Here is a 20,895-nt window from a genome sequence, read left to right as displayed (position 1 = left end):
AGCGTCCAGTACTGCGAGGCGTGGTCTACTGCCATGAAATGGAGTATGGCTTGAAATGCATCGATGAATCCAGGCGATGCTGCCAAAATATACTACCAGTGATCTTTTTCACACTACATTCATATCAGCCTAGGACACTCCCAGACTTGTACATCAAGGAGGCGTCTTGCGAGGGTCTATACTCTATACATTCGCTTAGAATCCTGACATTGGTGAACAGGATTTCACTTGCAAACACTTCTTTTCAGAGACGTGGGGGAAAAACCAACCAAAACAAGTAGTACATACGTATCCAACAGAGGACACTACCGAACACATGCACTTTTGGAACACTTGAGATGTATTCAAAGATTGTCCACAGATTCCGATATACTCAAGTCATGACCCGTACAGAATCGGAAGATTCAAGGGGCTAGATCATCCATACAAGTCAACTGACAACAGCTGGCTGTTGCTTGAGACTTCAAAAAGCAATACCATCCCACTACGCCACAGGTTCTAGAGTGGTACATATATAACAGTGCACTAGATCATAACACGTCAATAAAGTCTACATGGATTAGCACTAACATAGGGCTTTGTTGCTACCGATACATCTTCCTTCCGACTCAAGCACTAAGATGCTGGTTTGTGTAGAAGCCAAGAGCGAAACCGATCGTCACCCCCGCCAGCATCTTGAATGGAGCCTGCCTGCAAGTGAAAACAAAATATAGTTAGGATAAACTAGAAAAAAGTGCATCTACAAATCTAGTAGAACCATGAAGTTTACCTTCTGACAGTAGCGTCCTTTTTCTCTAACACTAGCTCAAGTTCTTTGACACCTTTCTTCAGACCACCTAACACACGAGTGAGCTCATCCACCTTCGCACCAAGACCTTGATAGCTCTCCCTGTTCACCTGCAGACCTGAGGACGAGGTGGAATACTGGACACACCCACATCAAACAATTAGAATCTGCAGACATGGTAATCACTGGATTACTTCTTTAACTCGTAAGAAACTTGCAAGGCATTATAATGAGCTCTCTATCCATCAACAGTAAGTGCTTAGTTAACAGCAGGAACTGCTCACAGCTAAAGAGATTCTGTCAAAAAGTACTTCACAGTGCAACAATCTTTGCATATTCTGCAATTTCTAGGAGTGAATTGTGCATCGGTTTTTTAATGTGTGGCTGGTAGACATGTTTGGCATGATAACTGTTCATTTCCAAGTGGAAATCAGATGAAACTTTGGAAACACATGCGGAACTTTTCGCCAGAAACGAGAAAAAATGCAATTCTACGTCTCTTTCAGCTTCTTCTATCAGGTGGCCTGGAAACTTAGGACTGGTACATTGAGCATGCTAGTTGATTGTTCCAGTGGTAATTCAGCAAACTTCATTCAGAGGGCGGCGTGTTTGTTAAATGTTCCAAAATGGATGCTACGACCACAACAGCGACTTTCCTAAACTTTGCTGTATAATCAACACAATATATTGTGATGTGTAACTATGAGCCCACGCTTCATAAATCATAACACGGGCTGTTCTAATCTTTCAAGACTTTACAGTTTATATAATAGAATTCCAGAAACAAAGGACTTGGAAAGGTAGAAACATGTTTTGTTTTACACGGCACCACATCTATATCTTTTTTTTTTTTTTTGCGAATAGGCACCACATCTATATCAAGTACTGTCACATCACATCTTCACATTCCAAAAGGTAGAGGTGGCAATTTTAAATCCATGGCAGTTGAGTGCATAGCCAGAATGGCAGATAAAGTAAAATAAAATGAGCGGAAACACGCTAATGTCGTGTCACAGGAAGCTCCGAAATTGGGGGAAAAATGGTAGTATGACCGGAATATCAATGAAGAAACCCTAGAGGAAAGGGGGTGGGGCTTACCTTGCTGGATTGGGTCTTCCCGACGAAATCGGAGACGGGCGACCGCCGGAGAGCGCGGCCGGCGGACCTGAGCACCAGAGAAGCCATCGCCTTCTGAACACGAGGGTCGCGGGGACGGCCGGCGACGAAATCGTGCGGCGGCAGCGGCGTCGACGCTGCGGCTTCGGAGAGAGAGCTTGATGGAAATCAGGAGCTTGGCGCTGGATGGTTTGGGCCGGTACGCACGGGCCTTTTTTTTCGCAAAGCTAACAGACTGGGCCCAAATTCCGCACAGTTCTTCTAATAAAAGCTGGGCCAACATTTGGCCCCGGCCCAAGTCTTCAGCCCAATAACGCTCGCCTGGGTTACCCTACGCTCCTGGCTCACTTTCACGCTGCCGCCACTCCTCTGCTCCTCGTCCTCCGGGGAACGGCTGCAGGCGGCGCTCTCGTCCTGACGCAAGAAGATCCCCGGTCTCCGATCCGCTATTCGCCGGATTCTCCTCGAGACGCCCTCGTCAAAGGTACGGCGCCCCCGCTCTGCCATCCCTTCTCTGAGCTCGTTTGATTCGCGTGGTTCTGTTCATGAATCTCGCATCTGATGTGTTGGAGGTGAGATTTTGGGGTTCCTAGTTGTTTGATCTGCGATGAGCCCGAGGAAACCGCTCGAGTCATGATCAGCATTATACATACAGCAGTCGTTTCAACTCCTCACCGACACCAAACCCTTTTAGGCTTGAGTAAATTGCTATGCTTTTTGGTTTTCTACCGCTTTCCATCTTTTCTTAACTGGTCAGCACGCTGAGATCGATGGAAATAGTTTGTATGTTAGCTGGTCAGCATGCTGTCACCTGAGGTCGGTAGAAATGGATATTGCTATCTGCTGACTCTCTGTGGTTAGTTAATTGGGGCTTGATGCGTGCAAGTTCTCTGTTTGTGCATAGTTCATCTTTGGGGCTTGATGCGTGGAAGTTCTATTTGTGGTTAGTTACTTCATCCTTTGGGGCTTGATGCGTGGAAGTTTATCTACATGCTAATACCTGCCTTCTGATCTCTAGCCCTTGAAGCTTTACCATCTCTTTGTCGATTCTTACCTCTGCAGATGAAGGTTGCCAAGACCTTGGTCAAGGCCTTGACCGGCAAGACCGTCACTGCAGGGAGGAACTCTTCCGGCCGAATCACTTCGTTTCACCGAGGTGGTGGGCACAAGAGATCGCTTAGAGAAATCGACTTCAAAAGAGACACTTCGTCTGTTGGCATTGTGGAAAGGATTGAGTATGACCCTAACCGCTCTTCTAAGATTGCTCTTGTCCGATGGATCGAAGGGGTAGGGCAGAAGGATGCATCGTATAAGGCTGAACGTGCACCTGTCAATTATATTCTAGCCAGTCATCAAATGGAAGTGGGCAGCATGGTGGTAAACAGCGACTGCTCCAAACCTTCTACAACCGGCTCCCTGCGACCTGCCCAGAATGCTGATTCTTTCCTTCGGTTCCAAGAGCTCTTTCGCCAAGTCCATGCAGATGCAGAGGGGACTGATCAAGCAGAGGCTGCAGTTACTGCTGCACCACTCCCGCCTGCTGACCTATTGGATCTCAATTCCAAGGTAGGGAATTGCATGCCGTTAGCTGATATTCGCATGGGAACATGGGTACACAGCATTGAATGTCGGCCTGGTCAAGGGGCACAGCTGGTTCGAGCTGCTGGAACTTACGCTAAGGTGGTCAAGGAGTCAGCCTCCCAGTGTCTTGTACGGCTGCCTTCAGGTGCTGAGAAACTCATAGATTCCAGATGCCGAGCTACCATTGGTATAGTTTCCAACCCCTCCCATGGTGCGCAAGAGCTTAGGAAAGCAGGGCACAGCAGGTGGTTAGGCTGGCGCCCGGTTGTTCGTGGTGTTGCAATGAATCCAGTGGATCATCCTCATGGTGGAGGCGAGGGCCGTACGAAAGGTGGTAGGCCATCGGTGTCACCTTGGGGGAAGCCCACCAAAGCAGGTTATAAGACAGCGAGGAAACAAAAAGCTTAGTTCATGCCACAGCGATCTGCATGCAACAGGTTTTTTTGGATGGAAAATTTGCAGGATTTTGATGTGGATCTTGATCAGAAAGAACTGTAACTCATGGTCGCATCCTCATAATGTGTTTTGGTTTCCTGTAAACTGTTTGCTGCTATAGCAGTTTTGCTTTATATGTATGAAATAAGTGATCAAATAAGTGATCTTTAGACTTGCCTGTGCTTGGCTTGCTCACTTGCATTCCCTCATGGCATTTGATTAAATTATGTAGCTGTATTGCTCCTGACGATCTTTGAACTTACCTGTCCACAATTTGACTATTGGCATTTTAATCTGGCTAGACATGTTGCATCTGATAATTTGCAGCTCTGTCTGGATAAGCAATCTGGGAACATATTGATCATCATATTTCTTATTTATATAGCTCTTTTAGTCTGGAATCGTAGCTTAAGCTGCTAGACTAAATTATTTGAGTCCCCCATCATGTATGTGGGTGTGTGTTTCCTGCAATTTGTTCTTGCCAATGCAGTTCGTATGAATAATTGTCATTTAGACCTGTCTGTGCTCAATTGGTTGTTTGAGTTCCTTTCTGGCATTAGTTTGGTTCAAGTGCTGGTCAATCAAACGGTTGTATGCATATTTCTAATTTTGGTATCCCAGTTTGAATTCTGAATTGTAGCTTTGTGTATGTGTTGGGACATAATTACTGTGAAGTTCTAGCAGTTTTCTGGCAGATAAAGGAACCTGTTCTGGAACATAGAATTATACTGCAGTTTTTCTTTTCTTCCCTGTATGTATTTTTCTGAATAAGAAAAGCATGGGGTTTCTCTTATGGATGTTGCCAATTTTAATGTTTTTTGGTGAAATTGAGCATGGTTTTATTATGGACCATTTAGGGACTACAGTCTACAGAGTCATCTCTTATGTTTTTTCTTTTGGAAGCCTGAATGTCAAGATAAGTTTTAAGAGCGCCCAAGGCGTTTGCCTTTGCTCCTGTGCATTTACAGAATAATCTTTGCTTTTCTTCTGAAACTTGCCTGAACTGATACTACAGTTGGATATCATGTATGAATAAGTGATCTTTGGACTTGCCTGTGCCCAGGTTTTCTTAATCTGTCAAGATATGTCGCTTCTGATAGTTTGCTCTATCTTGACAAGCAAACCAGGAACCTCCTGATCTCCATATTTCTAATTTCTGCAGCTGTTTCTTATTTTTGAATTGTGGCTTAAGCTTCCGGACTCAATCATGTGAGTCCTCCACGACGTATGTCATTGTGCTTTTCGTGCATACAGTTCTGTTAGGCTATTCGTATTAATGATTGCCATTTAAACCTGGCTGTGCTTGGTTTGCTTGTTTGCATATCCTCTCTCGCATTTGCTTGCTTCTGATGAATCAAAGTGGTGTATGCTTTTCTGTAGCCCTGTTTTAATTCTGAATCTTTGTTTTGCTCATGTGTTGGGAGTCCCAACTTGGGACTGAATTATGTGAAGTCTCCTTTCAAAATAAAATAAAATCATGTGAAGTTCTTGCAGTTTTGTGTTGAATAGAGCTGTATGTTCTGTTCAGCAAGTTTCAGGAACATAGAGTTTTTCTCTTCCTTCCGATCCAAAATTTTCTGAATATTAAAAGTTTGGAGCGTCTCTTATGGACGTTGTTCGCCAGGTTTAGTGCTTTTGGGGAAGTTTGAGAACGATTGGGGTCAATTAGGGACTACAGAGGTCTCTCCTATGGGGTTTCTTCTGAAATTCTGAGTGCCAAGAGAAGTTTTAAGGGTTTTAAGGGTGTCCAAGGACCAAGGCGTTTGCCTGTTTCTCCCGCCTTTACAGAATAATCTTAATGCCAATGCCAAAATTGACACTTGGTTGCACTTCAGTTCTTAGTTCCATTCTAGCTTGTGTGATCCTGCCTATTGAATAGTTGTGTCCCTAGTTTGGTCTCTTCGGCTTCATCAGGCAGCAGCATATGGATTCTGAATCTGAGCAGAGTGCTGAGCATGATTTGGTTAAATTTGGGGATATTAGTCATTGGTACGTAGTACAAATATAGCCAAATATAACATCTGTACACTCCATACTTCGATGTGTTGCAGACTTGCAGCGCATAGTTGTACCACGTTTAACAGTTCACAGTTCACACGACCTATAGAACAAAAAATAAATCAACAGTGGTGCTACTGCCCTGCACAGTGGCGCACAGTCCAGTTAAGCAAATCTACTTATACTTTAAACACTCGTTTGTTTCCCTATGCATCCTATTCCTATGGCTTTGCCTACATTGCTTCGTTGGTGTGGATATGCTAGCATCTCCGGTCCATGTTTACATTGGTTGTCACTTGTATATTTGCTACATTCAAATTGTTCAAGGGAAGCAACAGTGTAGTGTGTGGTTGCAGAGGATGATGGTCTTGGCCGGCTGCTTGGGCTTGAGATGGGAGTATATGTAGGGGAAAATGGTTGTTCAGGATAAGTTAAAACTGGTGGGATATTTATTTTCTGTACCAATCCATGTCATAACTCTAGAAATGAACACACATATGTCTGGCGCAGAAGATTTTGTTACTTCATTGTTCTTGATGCGTGAATTTTTATATTCCGTAGATCCTAGCATAGTCCATGATCATTTTGCTTATAAGGAAACTACTTGAATACAAATAAGAGAGAGTATGGTCTTTCATTGTTAGTGATTGATGTTGAGAGACAGAAAAATTTGGAGTTTCGCTTATGGATGTTGTTGCCAAATTTTCTGCATTTGCCTTTTGGGGAAGTTTGAGAATTGGATGGGCTAATTAGGGACTACAGAGTCCTCTCTTGTGTTCTTTTTTCTTCTGAAACTCTGAATCTCAACAGAAGTTATAAGAGCGTCCGAGGCATTTGCATTTTCTCCTACGTGTTTGCGGAAAAATGTTCCTGACAATGCCACTTCAGTTCTTCGTTCCTGTCTTCTCTGTTATCCTAGGCAGAGCCTTTGATGGAAATTTTCTTTGGTTTTGATGAGTTCACTCTCCTTTATGCTAGGCGGAGCTTGTTTGGTGTTTTCCTCCACGTTGTATGTCGATGCTCAACATTGATGGCCAGATGACCGGAACCATCCCGTTTGGTTATTGCAAGATGAATTTGCTGGTGACCAAACGAACTTGCCCGAATTGGTGCTATAGCTGCTAATGGCTATTAGATCAGCAGTTTTAGTAACGTGTCAATATGTCATGCTTTAGCTTGTGATGAGTGCATATACTGGGCAACACTACCAACATGTAGTTGGGTGGTTAGGGGGCAGTGACACCCCCATCCCATCAGACTTCAAACCCTAGGTTTGACACTTTGGCGTAAAGGCGGAATATTCTTCCGTGGGAGGCGACAGTCCCATCGACAGCTGTGGTGACTTCGTCAATTTCAAGACCCGTCGAATGAATTTTTTTGGACGCAGTCTCCTCGGAGGTGCTCATAGGGGTAGAGTGTGCGTGCGTTCATAGAGGTGAGTGTTTGTGCGTATATGTGAGCATCTACGTCTGTACTGTGTTTCGAAAAAAAAAACTGTCTTTGCAGATTATAAATATCGACTAAAAGATTGAGGCAAAAACCTTAATGTAGCAGACGTATCCCTTAAAAATGCGTTAAGTGGGCAGAATCTGAGCATGAAGTCCAGAATTTGGTCTCCTAGACTTTAATTTCTGAATTTGATCAGATTAGCATCCTGATTAGGTTAAGCCATATGTCTGACAGAGCGTATTGTACTCTACTTCTCTTGTGCGCTCGGAGTAGCAGTAAAGAGTAGCAACATGCCGCAATGGCCCTTGGAGTCAGTATGTCGAGAGCGTTCAAGAAAAAAGGAAACTGTGCTACAGTAAAATTGTAGCCACACCAATGGAGGAAACCATACTGTATCTACAGTACTCAGAATGTTGTAGTTAGAGCAAAGAGGGTCAGCTTTAATATAGAGTATAATGTGTCCACAGACTCCACTCTCCACCCCTCACATTTGACTTACTAAATGGACTTTTATGTCTTGTTCTTCATATTTACAGTAAATTCCAAAACAAACCACCATATTACCTCGAGAAGTTCGAAAACCTACCACTATTCGACGAAATTGCAAGAAACCACCGAAGTTGAGAGAACTCGTTCCAATGTGCGCTAATTTGCAGTTTAGCCGTATTAACGAGTGACAACAGATCCCACTGTCAGAAGTGACGTGACAATAAGACAATAGTCAAGGGAGGCAAACCTTCGATAGGCATAAGTTTTGGTTTTTTTCTTTTTGTAATTTTCCAGGAGACCGTAGTTGTCAGCTCAACGGAAGGTCGGAAGCTGCAGCATGGTCGCCTCCTACCCCGACCCGGGCGCGAAAAAGAAGCAGGACGAGGCGCTCCACACGCCTTGGGTCGGCTCTTGTCGTGAGCTGGAGCAAGCCGGCATGGATTCCAGCTTGGTTTGGCCAGCATTTTTTACCTCACACCACTAGGGTAGTCCAAATCATGTCAGTGGCCCGCGGCGTCGGACGGCAGAGCATGGCGCCGCGGTGGCGGGCGGTTGAGCATCAGCGACTCCCAGATTGCGCCCCGTCCTCGCCCGCCGCCGGTGGACAGAAGGGTGGGGCCACCACCCACGCTGCGAGTCGCCGATGAAAATGCTTATAGGTGGAGCTTAGTTCTGTGGCGCACCAGCAGAAATGCGCCACAGAAAGATTTTTTGTGGCGCACTATATTTTTGTGGCGCACTACTGAACCGTGCGCCACAGAAATTATGTGGGGCCCACATCCTGCCACCACCAATTATTAGTGTAGGTATTTCTGTGGTGCACATGGCGTGCTGCGCCACAGAAATAAGTGTTTCTGTGGCGCACTGTTTCTGGTGCGCCACAGAAGTAGTTGATTCTGTGGCGCACTTGTGCTGGTGCGCCACAGAAATAGCGCCTTCTATATCCAACCGTACCCCCTCCCCCCCCGCCCGTACTTCTTCCTCCTCCACCCTTCTTCCTCTCCCTACCGCCGCGCGCCGCCGCCTTCCATGGTGAGCGTCGCCATCGCCGTCACCGCCGCCGCCTCCTTCCTCCGCGAGGGCCGCATGCCGCCACGCTCCACCCATCCCCGCCACCAGCAGCACAAGCCGCTGCGGCGTGGAGGAGGAGGGGCCGCCGCATGGAGGAGGAGGGGCCGCTCCGCGTCAAGGAGGAGGAGCCACCGCGTCTTCCTCCTCCTCCACCCCTGCCATCATCGTCAACCTCCTCCTCCACCCCTACCCGGCCCCTCCCTCTTTCTCTACCCTGCCCCTCCTCCAACAGCATCGTCGGTGAGCTCCACCTCTCCCCTCCCCTCCCTCTTCCTCTCCCGTGCGGGCACAAAGTGCTCGACAAAATTACTTTGTCCCTGGTTGCCTCCTTAATTGATGCCTTATGATCCAAATTACCATATTATTGGATTGAGTGATATGGCTACTGCTTGTTTGCTCTCCAAATTACCAAGTGATGAATATATATAATCCCTTTGGAGCATCTGCCCCATGCTATATATGTGTATTTGACCATGCTTATGATGGATTTCTTTTAAGGACTCTAGCTAGATTAGAGGGGGGAAAGTTGCTGCTTTGTTGCCTATGATAATGGATCATCAAATGTTTCCCTTTGTCCCTGGTTGCCTCCTTAATTGATGCCTTATGATCCAAATGACCCAAGTCCCTTGCATGATCCCATTTGTCCCTAATGTTGCTTAAGATAAATAAATTCCCTCTAATCACCATTTGGAGATCAAGACTAGTTCTTGATTTCCATTAGCTAGACTCCAATATTAAAAATGTCTCCCAAATATGGAGACAAACATTTTAACATTACCCCAATGTTATTTCTCTCAAATGGACAGTTTCTGATGGTATGCTTGCTCCTCACTGTACTTTATCAATTCCCTACTGATCCTAAGTACCCATGAATATCTGGTGGTGTTCTTCTGCTATTTAGTTACTGTCAACACATGTGTTTGCATGTGTGTGTGAGCTGCTTGCAGATGTTTATCCACTGTTGGCCTTTATTCTTGGTAGCTCAAAGTGTCATGCACTTACTGGATCATCAAATGTTTCCCTTTGTCCCTGGTTAATTGCCTCCTTAATTGATGCCTTATGATCCAAATTACTATATTATTGGATTGAGTGATATGGCTACTGCTTGTTTGCTCTCCAAATTACCAAGTGATGAATATATAATCCCTTTGGAGCATCTGCCCCATGCTATATATGTGTATTTGACCATGCTTATGATGGATTTCTTTTAAGGACTCTAGCTAGATTAGAGGGGAAAAAGTTGCTGCTTTGTTGCCTATGATAATGGATCATCAAATGTTTCTCTTTGTCCCTGGTTGCCTCCTTAATTGATGCCTTATGATCAAAATTACTATATTATTGGATTGAGTGATATGGCTACTGCTTGTTTGCTCTCCAAATTACCAAGTGATGAATATATAATCCCTTTGGAACATCTGCCCCATGCTATATATGTGTATTTGACCATGCTTATGATGGATTTCTTTTAAGGACTCTAGCTAGATTAGGGGGGGGGGGAAGTTGCTGCTTTGTTGCCTATGATAATGGATCATCAAATGTTTCCCTTTGTGCCTGGTTGCCTCCTTAATTGATGCCTTATGATCCAAATGACCCAAGTCCCTTGCATGATCCCATTTATCCCTAATGTTTCTTAAGATGAATAAATTCCCTCTAATCACCATTTGGAGATCAAGACTAGTTCTTGATTTCCATTAGCTAGACTCAAATATTAAAAATGTCTCCCAAATATGGAGACAAACATTTTAACATTACCCCAATATTATTTTTACTGTTTTTAAGTACTCAAGAATATTTTTACTGTTTTTAAGTACTCAAGAACATTTTAAGTACTCAAGAATATTTTTACTGTTTTTCAATGATCATCTCATGAATCATTTTGGTACATGCTCATAACATTTTTAAAAGCACATGACATCTGATTGTGTACATATTATTTTGTGATCTATAATCACTCATGTGGTTTTACTCATTGAGTGTCAGATACACTCAAGTCTTGTTAAAACTTCACATGACAAGAACATTTTCTTAATATTTCTGTATTGAACTATTTCAATATCCATTCTATGTACTTTGACTTAAACTTATTTTGTGTTTCAATCTATCTTCATAGATCTTGACACTAAATTTGTTTCAGTCCATATCTTTTCAGTGAAGTTAATTTCTCAATGAAACCTTTTTAATCAAGTATATAATTACATCATTTATAACCAACTATATGTCATCTACATAAAGTATTATAAATATGTCTCAGCGCTTCCACTTAATTTCTTGCAAATGCAAGCCTCTTCATCATCTCTGATGAAATCAAAAACTCTTTGACTATTTCATCTGGTGAAGATTCCAACTCCGTGATACTCACTTCATTCAACTGAAGTTTGTATACCTATCTAGTTTTCCACGGACCAGCAAAACTTTTGGTTGTATCTTGTATACACCTTTAATACACACTTCTGATAAGTAATGTATTTTGCCATCCTACTAGCATATCTCATAAAAGAAATATGTAGTGATTACTAGAATAATCCACATAGACTATAAGCATTGCTACGGAAGATCTAATCTTATCGTAGTCAACTCTTTGAACTTTGTCGTAAACAACTTTTTGACAAGTCGAGCTTCTTCAATGATATTTCATCCAAGTCTATAGATCCATTTACTTTCAAAAAGTATTCATCTATTATGGATTTCATGGCGTATAGCCATTTTAACGGAGTCAGGGCCCATCATAACTTCTTTGTTTGTAGTTGGTTTATCATTGTTCAAAATCAATCCTTTGTCCACAAATCATTTATTTGATCACAAAGTAAACCATACATACAAGGTTCAATATGTACTTCGATCTTCCATGGCTAAAACACTTTGTAGTCATGGGAGCCATGATTGTCGTGGCCGCTTCCGAAACCAATTCCGATGCTGCGCTACTCTGATCATTATGCTCAGGTTCATAAACCTTATCAAATTATATTGTCCTCCCACTCAAAAACTTCGCTAGAAACAATTTCTTGGAAATAAGAAACATTGACAAACACTTTTGTCTTTGTCTCGTGGGAAGAATTCCCAATTAAATCTCTGGGATAACCAACAAAGACATTCATCCGATTTTGGTTGTAAATTCTTAGACCAAAATTTCAAGAAAAGACTATTATGGTTTATACCCATACCATAACTTGTATGGTGTCATTTCAACGGATCATGATGATGCTCTATTCAGTGTAAAAGCGGTAGTCATTAAAGCATAATCCACAAAAATATAATGGCATCATAATATTTTATCTCATCATTAATCCAACAAGGTTTGGATACATCTCTCGGATACTATATCATCATTATGATACTCCAAGAAATGTGAGTTGTAGAACAATTTCATGACTCTCTTAGATGTTCGCTAAAAATCATAATTCAAATATTTTCACCATGATCCAATCATAGATATTTGACTTTTCTATTACGATGATTTCCACTTCATGTTGAAATTTATTTGAATCCATTCAAATATTTCAAACTTCTTTCTTATTGAATATATCCACATATATACTCAATTCATTGTTGAAAGTTTTCATGAAGTAGAAGAATCTCCCGCACACAACTATGTCCAGTGAACCACATACATCATCATGTATTTTTTCACTAAGTTTGTTGCCCGTTCAACTCTTGGCCTATGAACGGTATTTTAATCATTCTCTTTAGAAAAGATTTGCAAGCACCAAATGATTCAAAAAATCAAATGACTCAAAAAATCCATTTGCATGGAGTTCCTTCATGCGTTCCTTTCTAACATGACCTAAATGGCGGTTCCACAAATAAGTGGAATTCAAATCATTTGCCTTATGGCATTTTAGCGTCAGTGTTATGTATGTGTGTTTCACCATTAAGATTTATAATAACTTATCCATCGTACATGGAGTAATGTCATAATTTGAACAACTCATTGTTTTCATTTGACCAGAGCAAAATAACAATTATTAAGTTCTTTATTATAAATTCTAAGGGCTAGATAGAATGCTAACGACGAACATAATAACACTTTATTTTGTTCCAGACGTGCATTCTTATCATATTCCTTGTCAATCACTTAGGCCATTGTATTCTTGTATTGCGTTGTTTTGTATGACACTTCATACCAACCAATACAGTACTAATACCCAAGAATTTCATAGTGTGACTTAACTAGGAATACAACCATAACATGTATATCATTTATATACACCTGAGCTAGACTTTCTAGTCTTTTCTTTTCTTTTGCCAAAATATCTTTTGCAGTTTCTCTTTTAGCTTTTCTCATTATTCAGAAAAACACATCAACTTCAATAACTTCTCGGTTTGTTGGTCAAATATAAATAACCTTGAGGTTCTTACTTTGAAGTTGATCATCATATGACAAGTGTTCCGGATTTCACTATTAGTAACCTTGTAATATGATGAACAATTTCACTCATAATTTTATCCATTGTATCATGATGACTTTCTGAGATCATGTCTGTACATGCTAGGCTCATAAAGTTTTAACCTTGGTATTCGCATGTGCAAATCTGGCTTGCACCCGTTGTATGCACACGTAGAATCTATAACACCCGATCATCACGTGATGCTTCGATACGACGAGTCTTAGCAACGGTGCATACTAAGGATGATAACTTCATGGATATGCGAATATTGTTAGTGCCCCAATAGTTGGAGGATTGGGACGCCTTGCATCTTCAACCTTCGTACATTCCCATCAAACTTATGAGTTTATGTAGTCTCACCAAATTATATTCTATCATCTTGCAATAAGGTCTTAGATATCACATATATCTCACACCTTGATTATTTCTGAAAACTAAATTTTCAGCTCCTTACTTTTCAAACAGATTTGAACTTCAAGTTTCACGGAGACAAGATAACTTTATGTACTAATTGAAACCATAGCTCTTTGAATCAACAATGTGAGGTTTACTAAAAGTTTGCTATAGGACTTAATCATTTCTTGATTCTTTAACAATACGGTACCAGTCCGTTAAGTTTCTTATCAGATTTTAACAGTATTTCTATCTCAATAACAAGACTAGCGCATGGTAGAAAACGGATGCCAATACTACAAAATTAATTCAAAATACTACTCAGACTATGTTTATGATAATTAGTTCATGTTTTAATCTAATTACTAATGAACTCCCACTTAATACAACATCCCTCATAGTTGTTAAGTGGTACACGATCCAAATCCACTACACCAAAACCGATCATCACGTGAGATGATGTAGCTTCAATGGTGAACATCAACATGTTGATCATATCATCCATATGACTCGTGTTCAACCTTTCGGTTTCCGTTGTCCCGAGGCCATGTCTGTACATGCTAGGCTCGTCAAGCAAACCCAAGTATTCCGCGTGTGCAACATGGCTTACACCCGTTGTATATGAACGTTGAATCTATCACATCCGATCATCACGAGATGCTTTGAAACGATGAACTTTGGCAACGGTGCATACGAGGGGAGAACACTTTATTATCTTGATATTAATGTGAGGGATCATCTTATAATGCTACCGTCGTGTTCTAAGCAAAATAAGATGCATAAAGGATTAACATCACATGCAATTCATATGTGATATGATATGGCCCTTTAGTCTTTGCGCCTTCGATCTTCATCTCCAAAGCACGGACATGATCTCCATCATCAACGGGCATGATCTCCATCATCATCGGCGTAGCGTCAAGGTCCATGGCGCCATCTTCATGGTTGTTCACCTCATGTAGCAACTATTACAACTACTCTGTAATACTACTCAACATGAAATTTAAAGACAACCATAAGGCTCCTGCCGGTTGCCACAATACAATAATGATCATCTCATACATATTCATCATCATATTATGGCCATATCACATCACCAAACCCTGCAAAAACAAGTTAGACGTCTCTAATTTGGTTTGCATATTTTACGTGGTTTAGGGTTTTCGAGTAAGATCTAATCTACCTACGAACATGAACCACAACGGTGATACTAGTGTTGTCAATAGAAGAGTAAATTGAATCTTCACTATAGTAGGAGAGACAGACACCCGCAAAGCCTCTTATGCAATACAAGTTGCATGTCGAACGAGGAACAAGTCTCATGAACGCGGTCATGTAAAGTTAGTCCGAGCCGCTTCATCCCACTATGCCACAAAGATGCAAAGTACTCAAACTAAAGACAACAAGAGCATCAACGCCCACAAAACCATTGTGTTCTACTCGTGCAACCATCTATGCATAGACACGGCTCTGATACCACTGTAGGATAACGTTGCATAGAAAACAAAAATTTTCCTACCGCGAACACGCAATCCAAGCCAAGATGCAATCTAGAAGACGGTAGCAACGAGGGGATTATCGAGTCTCACCCTTGAAGAGATTCTAAAGCCTACAAGATGAGGCTCTTGTTGCTGCGGTAGACGTTCACTTGCCGCTTGCAAAAGCGCGTAGAAGATCTTGATCATGGCGCCACGAACGGGCAGCACCTCCGTACTCGGTCACACGTTCGGTTGTTGATGAAGACGTCCTTCTCCCCATTCCAGCGGGCAGCGGAAGTAGTAGCTCCTCTTGAATCCGGCAGCACGACGGCGTGGTGTCGGTGGTGGTGGAGAAACCCGGCGGAGCTTCGCTAAGCGTGCGGGATGTGGTGGAGGAGAGAGGGCCGCTATGGTTTGGGAGAGGGGGGCGCCGGCCACTAGGGGGTGCGGCCACCTTGTGGTCTTGGGGTGGCCGGCCCCCTCCCCTTGGCCCTCATTATATAGGTGGAAGCCCCAAGTGTTGGACTACAAGTCTCCGAATAAGACCCGAACCCAAAACCTTCCATGTGATAGGGAAACCTACCCAAGGTGGGAATCCCACTTGGGGTGGGATTCCCCCTTTCCATGTGGGAGGGTGGCCGGCCCCCATAAGGGGAGTCCACTTGGGACTCCTTCCCCTCTAGGGTAGGCCGGCCATGGAGGTGGACTCCCTTTGGGACTCTGCCTTCCATAGTGGTTTCTTCCGGACTTTTCTAGAACCTTCTAGAACCTTCCATAGAACCTTCTGGATCATTTTAAATCTTATAAAATGACTTCCTATATATGAATCTTATTCTCCGGACCATTCCGGAACTCCTCGTGATGTCCGGGATCTCATCCGGGACTCCGAACAAATATTCGAACTCCATTCCATATTCAAGTTCTACCATTTCAACATCCAACTTTAAGTGTGTCACCCTACGGTTCGCGAACTATGCGGACATGGTTGAGTACTCACTCCGACCAATAACCAATAGCGGGATCTGGAGATCCATAATGGCTCCCACATATTCAACGATGACTTTAGTGATCGAATGAACCATTCACATACGATACCAACTCCCTTTGTCACGCGATATTTTACTTGTCCGAGGTTTGATCATCGGTATCACTCTATACCTTGTTCAACCTCGTCTCCTGACAAGTACTCTTTACTCGTACCGTGGTATGTGGTCTCTTATGAACTCATTCATATGCTTGCAAGACATTAGACGACATTCCACCGAGAGGGCCCAGAGTATATCTATCCGTCATCGGGATGGACAAATCCCACTGTTGATCCATATGCCTCAACTCATACTTTCCGGATACTTAATCCCACCTTTATAACCACCCATTTACGCAGTGGCGTTTGGTGTAATCAAAGTACCTTTCCGGTATAAGTGATTTACATGATCTCATGGTCATAAGGACTAGGTAACTATGTATCGAAAGCTTATAGCAAATAACTTAATGACGTGATCTTATGCTACGCTTAATTGGGTGTGTCCATTACATCATTCATATAATGACATAACCTTGTTATTAATAACATCCAATGTTCATGATTATGAAACTAATCATCCATTAATCAACAAGCTAGTTAAGAGGCATACTAGGGACTCTTTGTTGTTTACATATCACACATGTACTAATGTTTTGGTTAATACAATTATAGCATGACATATAAACATTTATCATAAACATAAAGATATATAATAACCACTTTTATTATTGCCTCTTGGGCATATCTCCTTCAGTGTTTGCATGTGTGTGTGAGCTGCTTGCAGATGTTTATCCACTGTTGGCCTTTATTCTTGGTAGCTCAAAGTGTCATGCACTTACTGGATCATCAAATGTTTCCCTTTGTCCCTGGTTAATTGCCTCCTTAATTGATGCATTATGATCCAAATTACTATATTATTGGATTGAGTGATATGGCTACTGCTTGTTTGCTCTCCAAATTACCAAGTGATGAATATATAATCCCTATGGAGCATCTGCCCCATACTATATATGTGTATTTGACCATGCTTATGATGGATTTCTTTTAAGGACTCTAGCCAGCATCACTTGGTTACTACCAAGTGATGAGTAATCCCTTATGGTACCCCAGCTTTGTTTTGAACTCAATTGAGTAATGATAAATTTCTATTTCTTGTTGGCTTTGATGAAAATAGAGATATCCGCAGTAGGCTTTGATGAGGCATTCCATTTAGTTCATACTAGCTACTTCTTAATTGCATTGGCCTTTCTTCCATTTTAGTGCCGATGATTAAATTGTTTGGTCACTTGTACACTCTGGGGTGGGGCTAGTGAGCCTGGTGCGATGGCACAAATATCAATCTCTTGTGCATCCTACCTGGCCTCGCTGACCCCATCCATGAATGTTAATATTTCTTTCGACCAACAAAGTATGAGGCATATGATATCTAGTTGAGATACCACTTGGCTCTTTCTTCTATTTTAGTGCCGATGATTAGAATGTTTGGTCACCTATACGCCGCAATATACCTTGTAGACGGGCCCCCCCTTTCCCCGGCCGCCGTTCCGTGAACGAGTCCTTGACGAGACAACAACGCCGACCTGCCTCTCCGCCGCAGAACCACGCCAGTCCCAGCTGCCTCCCTTGTGGCCGCGTCTCCTGCGCTCTGCGCTTTTCTCCATGGCTGGACTACGATTGGACACACCGAGAGAATAATGATAATAGCCATCACCACTATCGTCAGACTCCACAGGTGTAGAGTACTTTGCAGCAGATGCCACTTTTCTTCTCTCGTCGTCCAGTATGTGAACGAGTCCTTGATGCAAAGACGGTGCTGGCCTCCCTAGCATCATGCCGACCCCTGTTGTCGCGCTTCAGGCCGTGTCTCACGCGCCCTGCACTCATCGCCTTCTTGCCCGGTGAACGAATAGACTAATCGTTGGAATAAGGAAGCCGATGATGGTCAATCGCAATCTAATCTTGAGACCGGCCGTCATCGGTTTCCTTATTCCAACGTTCAGTCTATTGGTTCACCGGGCAAGAAGGCGAACAGTGCAGGGCGCGGGACACACGGCCTGAACCGCGGCAACACGGGCCGTCATAATGCTGGGCAGGCCGGCACGGGCTTTGCATCAAGGACTCGTTCACTGGACGGCGACGGAAGAAAAATGGCATCTGCTGCAAACTGCTATGCACCTGTGGTGATGGCGATTATCATTATTCCCCCGGTGAGTCCAATCGTGGTCCGGCCATGGAGAAGAGCGCAGGAGATGCAGCCACAAGGGAGGCGGCTGGGACTGCCGTGGTTCTGCGCCGGAGAGGCAGATCGGCGTTGTTGTGTCGTCAAGAATCCGTTCACGGAACGGCGGCCGGGGAAAGGGGGCCCTTCTTCAAAGTATACTGCGGTGTATACTGCAACTATGGTTTCTGACCATAGTATTTGTGTTGACCAACAATGTATGAGGCACTTATTCCATTTTTTCATTCCATTTGCTTTGGTATTTTCAAAATTCCGATGATTAAAATGTTTGGTCACCGTACACTTGGGGGTGGCGTAAGTGAGCCTGGTAAGATAGCACAAATATCAATCTCTTGTGCATCAGACTTGGTCTCACTTACGCCATCCCTGAATGTTAATATTTGTGTTGACCAACAATTTATGAGGCACTTATTCCATTTTGTCATTCCATTTGCTTTGGTATTTTCAAAATGCCGATGATTAAAATGTTTGGTCACCGTACACTTGGGGGTGGTGTAAGTGAGGCTGGTAAGATAGCACAAATATCAGTCTCTTGTGCATCGGATTTGGTCTCACTTACGCCATCCCTGAATGTTAATATTTGTGTTGACCAATAATGTATGAGGCACTTATTCCATTTTGTCATTCCATTTGCTTTGGTATTTTCAAAATGCCGATGAATAAATTTTTGGTCACCGTACACTTGGGGGTGGCGTAAGTGAGCCTAGTAAGATAGCACAAATATCAATCTCTTGTGCATCGGACTTGGTCTCACTTACACCATCCCTGAATGTTAATATTTGTGTTGACCAACAATGTATGAGGCATTTATTCCATTTCTCTTGTGCATCGGACTTGTTGGTCTCACTTTCTTCCATTTTAATCATAGTAGGAACTGGATGAAGACCCCGATGCAAGCGAGCCTGGTGGGTAGAGAGGAGGGAGCAAAGGAGAAACCGGATGAAGACTACTTTGTATCTCGAAATTGTGAAATTTGTATGAATTAAGAGTTGTATGCAAAACATTTGACACTTGCCACTATATATGTAACTCGATCGGGCTCTATGTACTGTGATGATGATGTATAATGTTGCTATGTTATATGTGTCAATATTATATCTGTCTATCTGTCTATATTATACCTGTATACTGTGTATAAAACCTGTATAATACACCAGGGAGCACAAAATCGAGTATACATGTACATTGTTCTGTGGCGCACCAAAATAGAATTTAGTGGCGCACCTTTTTCTGTGGCGCAACACGTCCATATGCGCCACAGAACAACTTAATTCTGTGGCACATGATCAGGTGCGCCACAGAAACCCTATTTTTGTGGCGAAGTTTCTGTGGCGCACCGCCCGTGCGCCACAGAATCAAAATTTTGTGCGCCACTGATGAGGCTTTTCCTACTAGTGTGAGGTCATGAAATCCATGGCCACCGCCCGTCCCCGATGCGGCAGAGAACACGCTGTGTGTCGCCGATGAGGTCAAGAAATCTATGGTCGTCGCCCCTCCCCGATGCAGCGGAGAACTCCATGACCTCCTCCCATGCCACTTGCCCCTCATTCGGCCAAAATTCGAGAGATATGAGAGCTTGAGGCGGAGCTTGTCGGCCAAAGCCATGGAGGTAGAGCGCGCCGGCATCCGGGGATGGGGATGGCCAGTGGCGGAGCCAGAACTTGAAGTATGTATTGTCATTTAAAATCTAATGATCTCAAATGCATGTATTTTTAACTTATTTTCAATATTTTTTGCATAATTTATATCAATATGCAAAGGATTTGCTAAAAATCTGTGTGGTCAATTGACCACACAGCTCCCTATGTGGCTACGTCACTGGGGATGGGGGTCGGAAGGGGTCGCGCTGGTGGTGATGGGCTGCAGCGTTATGTAGGTGCTAGGAAGAAATAGGAAAAATAAAAAAAAAAAGAGAGCAGAGAGACGTGTAGGTCCCTAAAAAATTACCGAAAACCCACTAAAATTTAGATGACTAACATTAATCGTCCTCGACCGTCACATTTTCTGCCACGTCACTCCTGATAGGTTTTATTGATCACAATAGGTTTTTTCTGCCAAAGAAGAACTTCGAGTACACAGTGCATGCTTCACTTCTGAAACTTGAGGATGGCTAGTGGTTGCCATGCTCACATTTATTGTCCGAAAGCCAGCACTAGTGAACGGACCTACCAGACCCTCAGGCACCTAACCTGTTCAGCTACACAGTTCTTCAGTAGCCGGATCTAGTGGTGCTCAACCTTTAGACGGCTTGATGCTATTCGCTCTCGTCGACTCTCATGGGCTGCTAATCTCACTTGCGATACGAGCACGATTACCTATATCTGATGTTAGCCATTCCTCGATGACTCCCATTCATATATATACTGATTCATATTTTTTTCCAAACTCTCAACTTCTTACACAACCAAATTAATCTATGCGCATGGTGTAGTAGTCTCTTCGTGGTCTCG

The 20,895-nt window shown here is 43.0% G+C and overlaps 2 protein-coding genes across 2 annotated transcripts; one reads left to right on the top strand and one right to left on the bottom strand.

Annotated features, from left to right (window-relative positions):
• Nucleotides 1-341: 341 nt before the first annotated feature.
• On the bottom strand, nucleotides 342-2,088 carry LOC127347431 (uncharacterized). The gene is made up of 3 exons (XM_051373623.2): nucleotides 1,886-2,088; nucleotides 770-924; nucleotides 342-690 (listed from the first exon to the last, which is right to left on the bottom strand). Exons 1-3 carry the CDS (start codon nucleotides 1,970-1,972, stop codon nucleotides 609-611), a joined length of 324 nt encoding a protein of 107 aa, XP_051229583.1. The 5' UTR covers nucleotides 1,973-2,088; the 3' UTR covers nucleotides 342-608.
• Nucleotides 2,089-2,244: 156 nt separating this feature from the next.
• On the top strand, nucleotides 2,245-4,220 carry LOC127347421 (large ribosomal subunit protein uL2m-like). Its single transcript, XM_051373614.2, has 2 exons — nucleotides 2,245-2,387; nucleotides 2,966-4,220. Exon 2 carries the CDS (start codon nucleotides 2,966-2,968, stop codon nucleotides 3,890-3,892), a length of 927 nt encoding a protein of 308 aa, XP_051229574.1. The 5' UTR covers nucleotides 2,245-2,387; the 3' UTR covers nucleotides 3,893-4,220.
• Nucleotides 4,221-20,895: the final 16,675 nt, after the last annotated feature.

Source organism: Lolium perenne, chromosome 1, assembly GCF_019359855.2.
Source record: "Lolium perenne isolate Kyuss_39 chromosome 1, Kyuss_2.0, whole genome shotgun sequence".
NCBI classification, from domain to species: domain Eukaryota; kingdom Viridiplantae; phylum Streptophyta; class Magnoliopsida; order Poales; family Poaceae; genus Lolium; species Lolium perenne.
Note: the sequence above shows the minus strand (reverse complement) of the source record. Positions and strands in the feature narration are given on the sequence as shown.

Excerpts from the sequence above, each read along its gene's own strand:
- LOC127347431 (XM_051373623.2), bottom strand. The coding sequence starts at position 1,972 with ATGGCTTCTCTGGTGCTCAGGTCCGCCGGCCGCGCTCTCCGGCGGTCG. Across the intron at positions 925-1,885 it reads GGAAGACCCAATCCAGCAAG|TATTCCACCTCGTCCTCAGG; the intron begins GTAAGCCCCACC and ends GGGTGTGTCCAG. Across the intron at positions 691-769 it reads AAGGACGCTACTGTCAGAAG|GCAGGCTCCATTCAAGATGC; the intron begins GTAAACTTCATG and ends TTTCACTTGCAG.
- LOC127347421 (XM_051373614.2), top strand. The coding sequence starts at position 2,966 with ATGAAGGTTGCCAAGACCTTGGTCAAGGCCTTGACCGGCAAGACCGTC.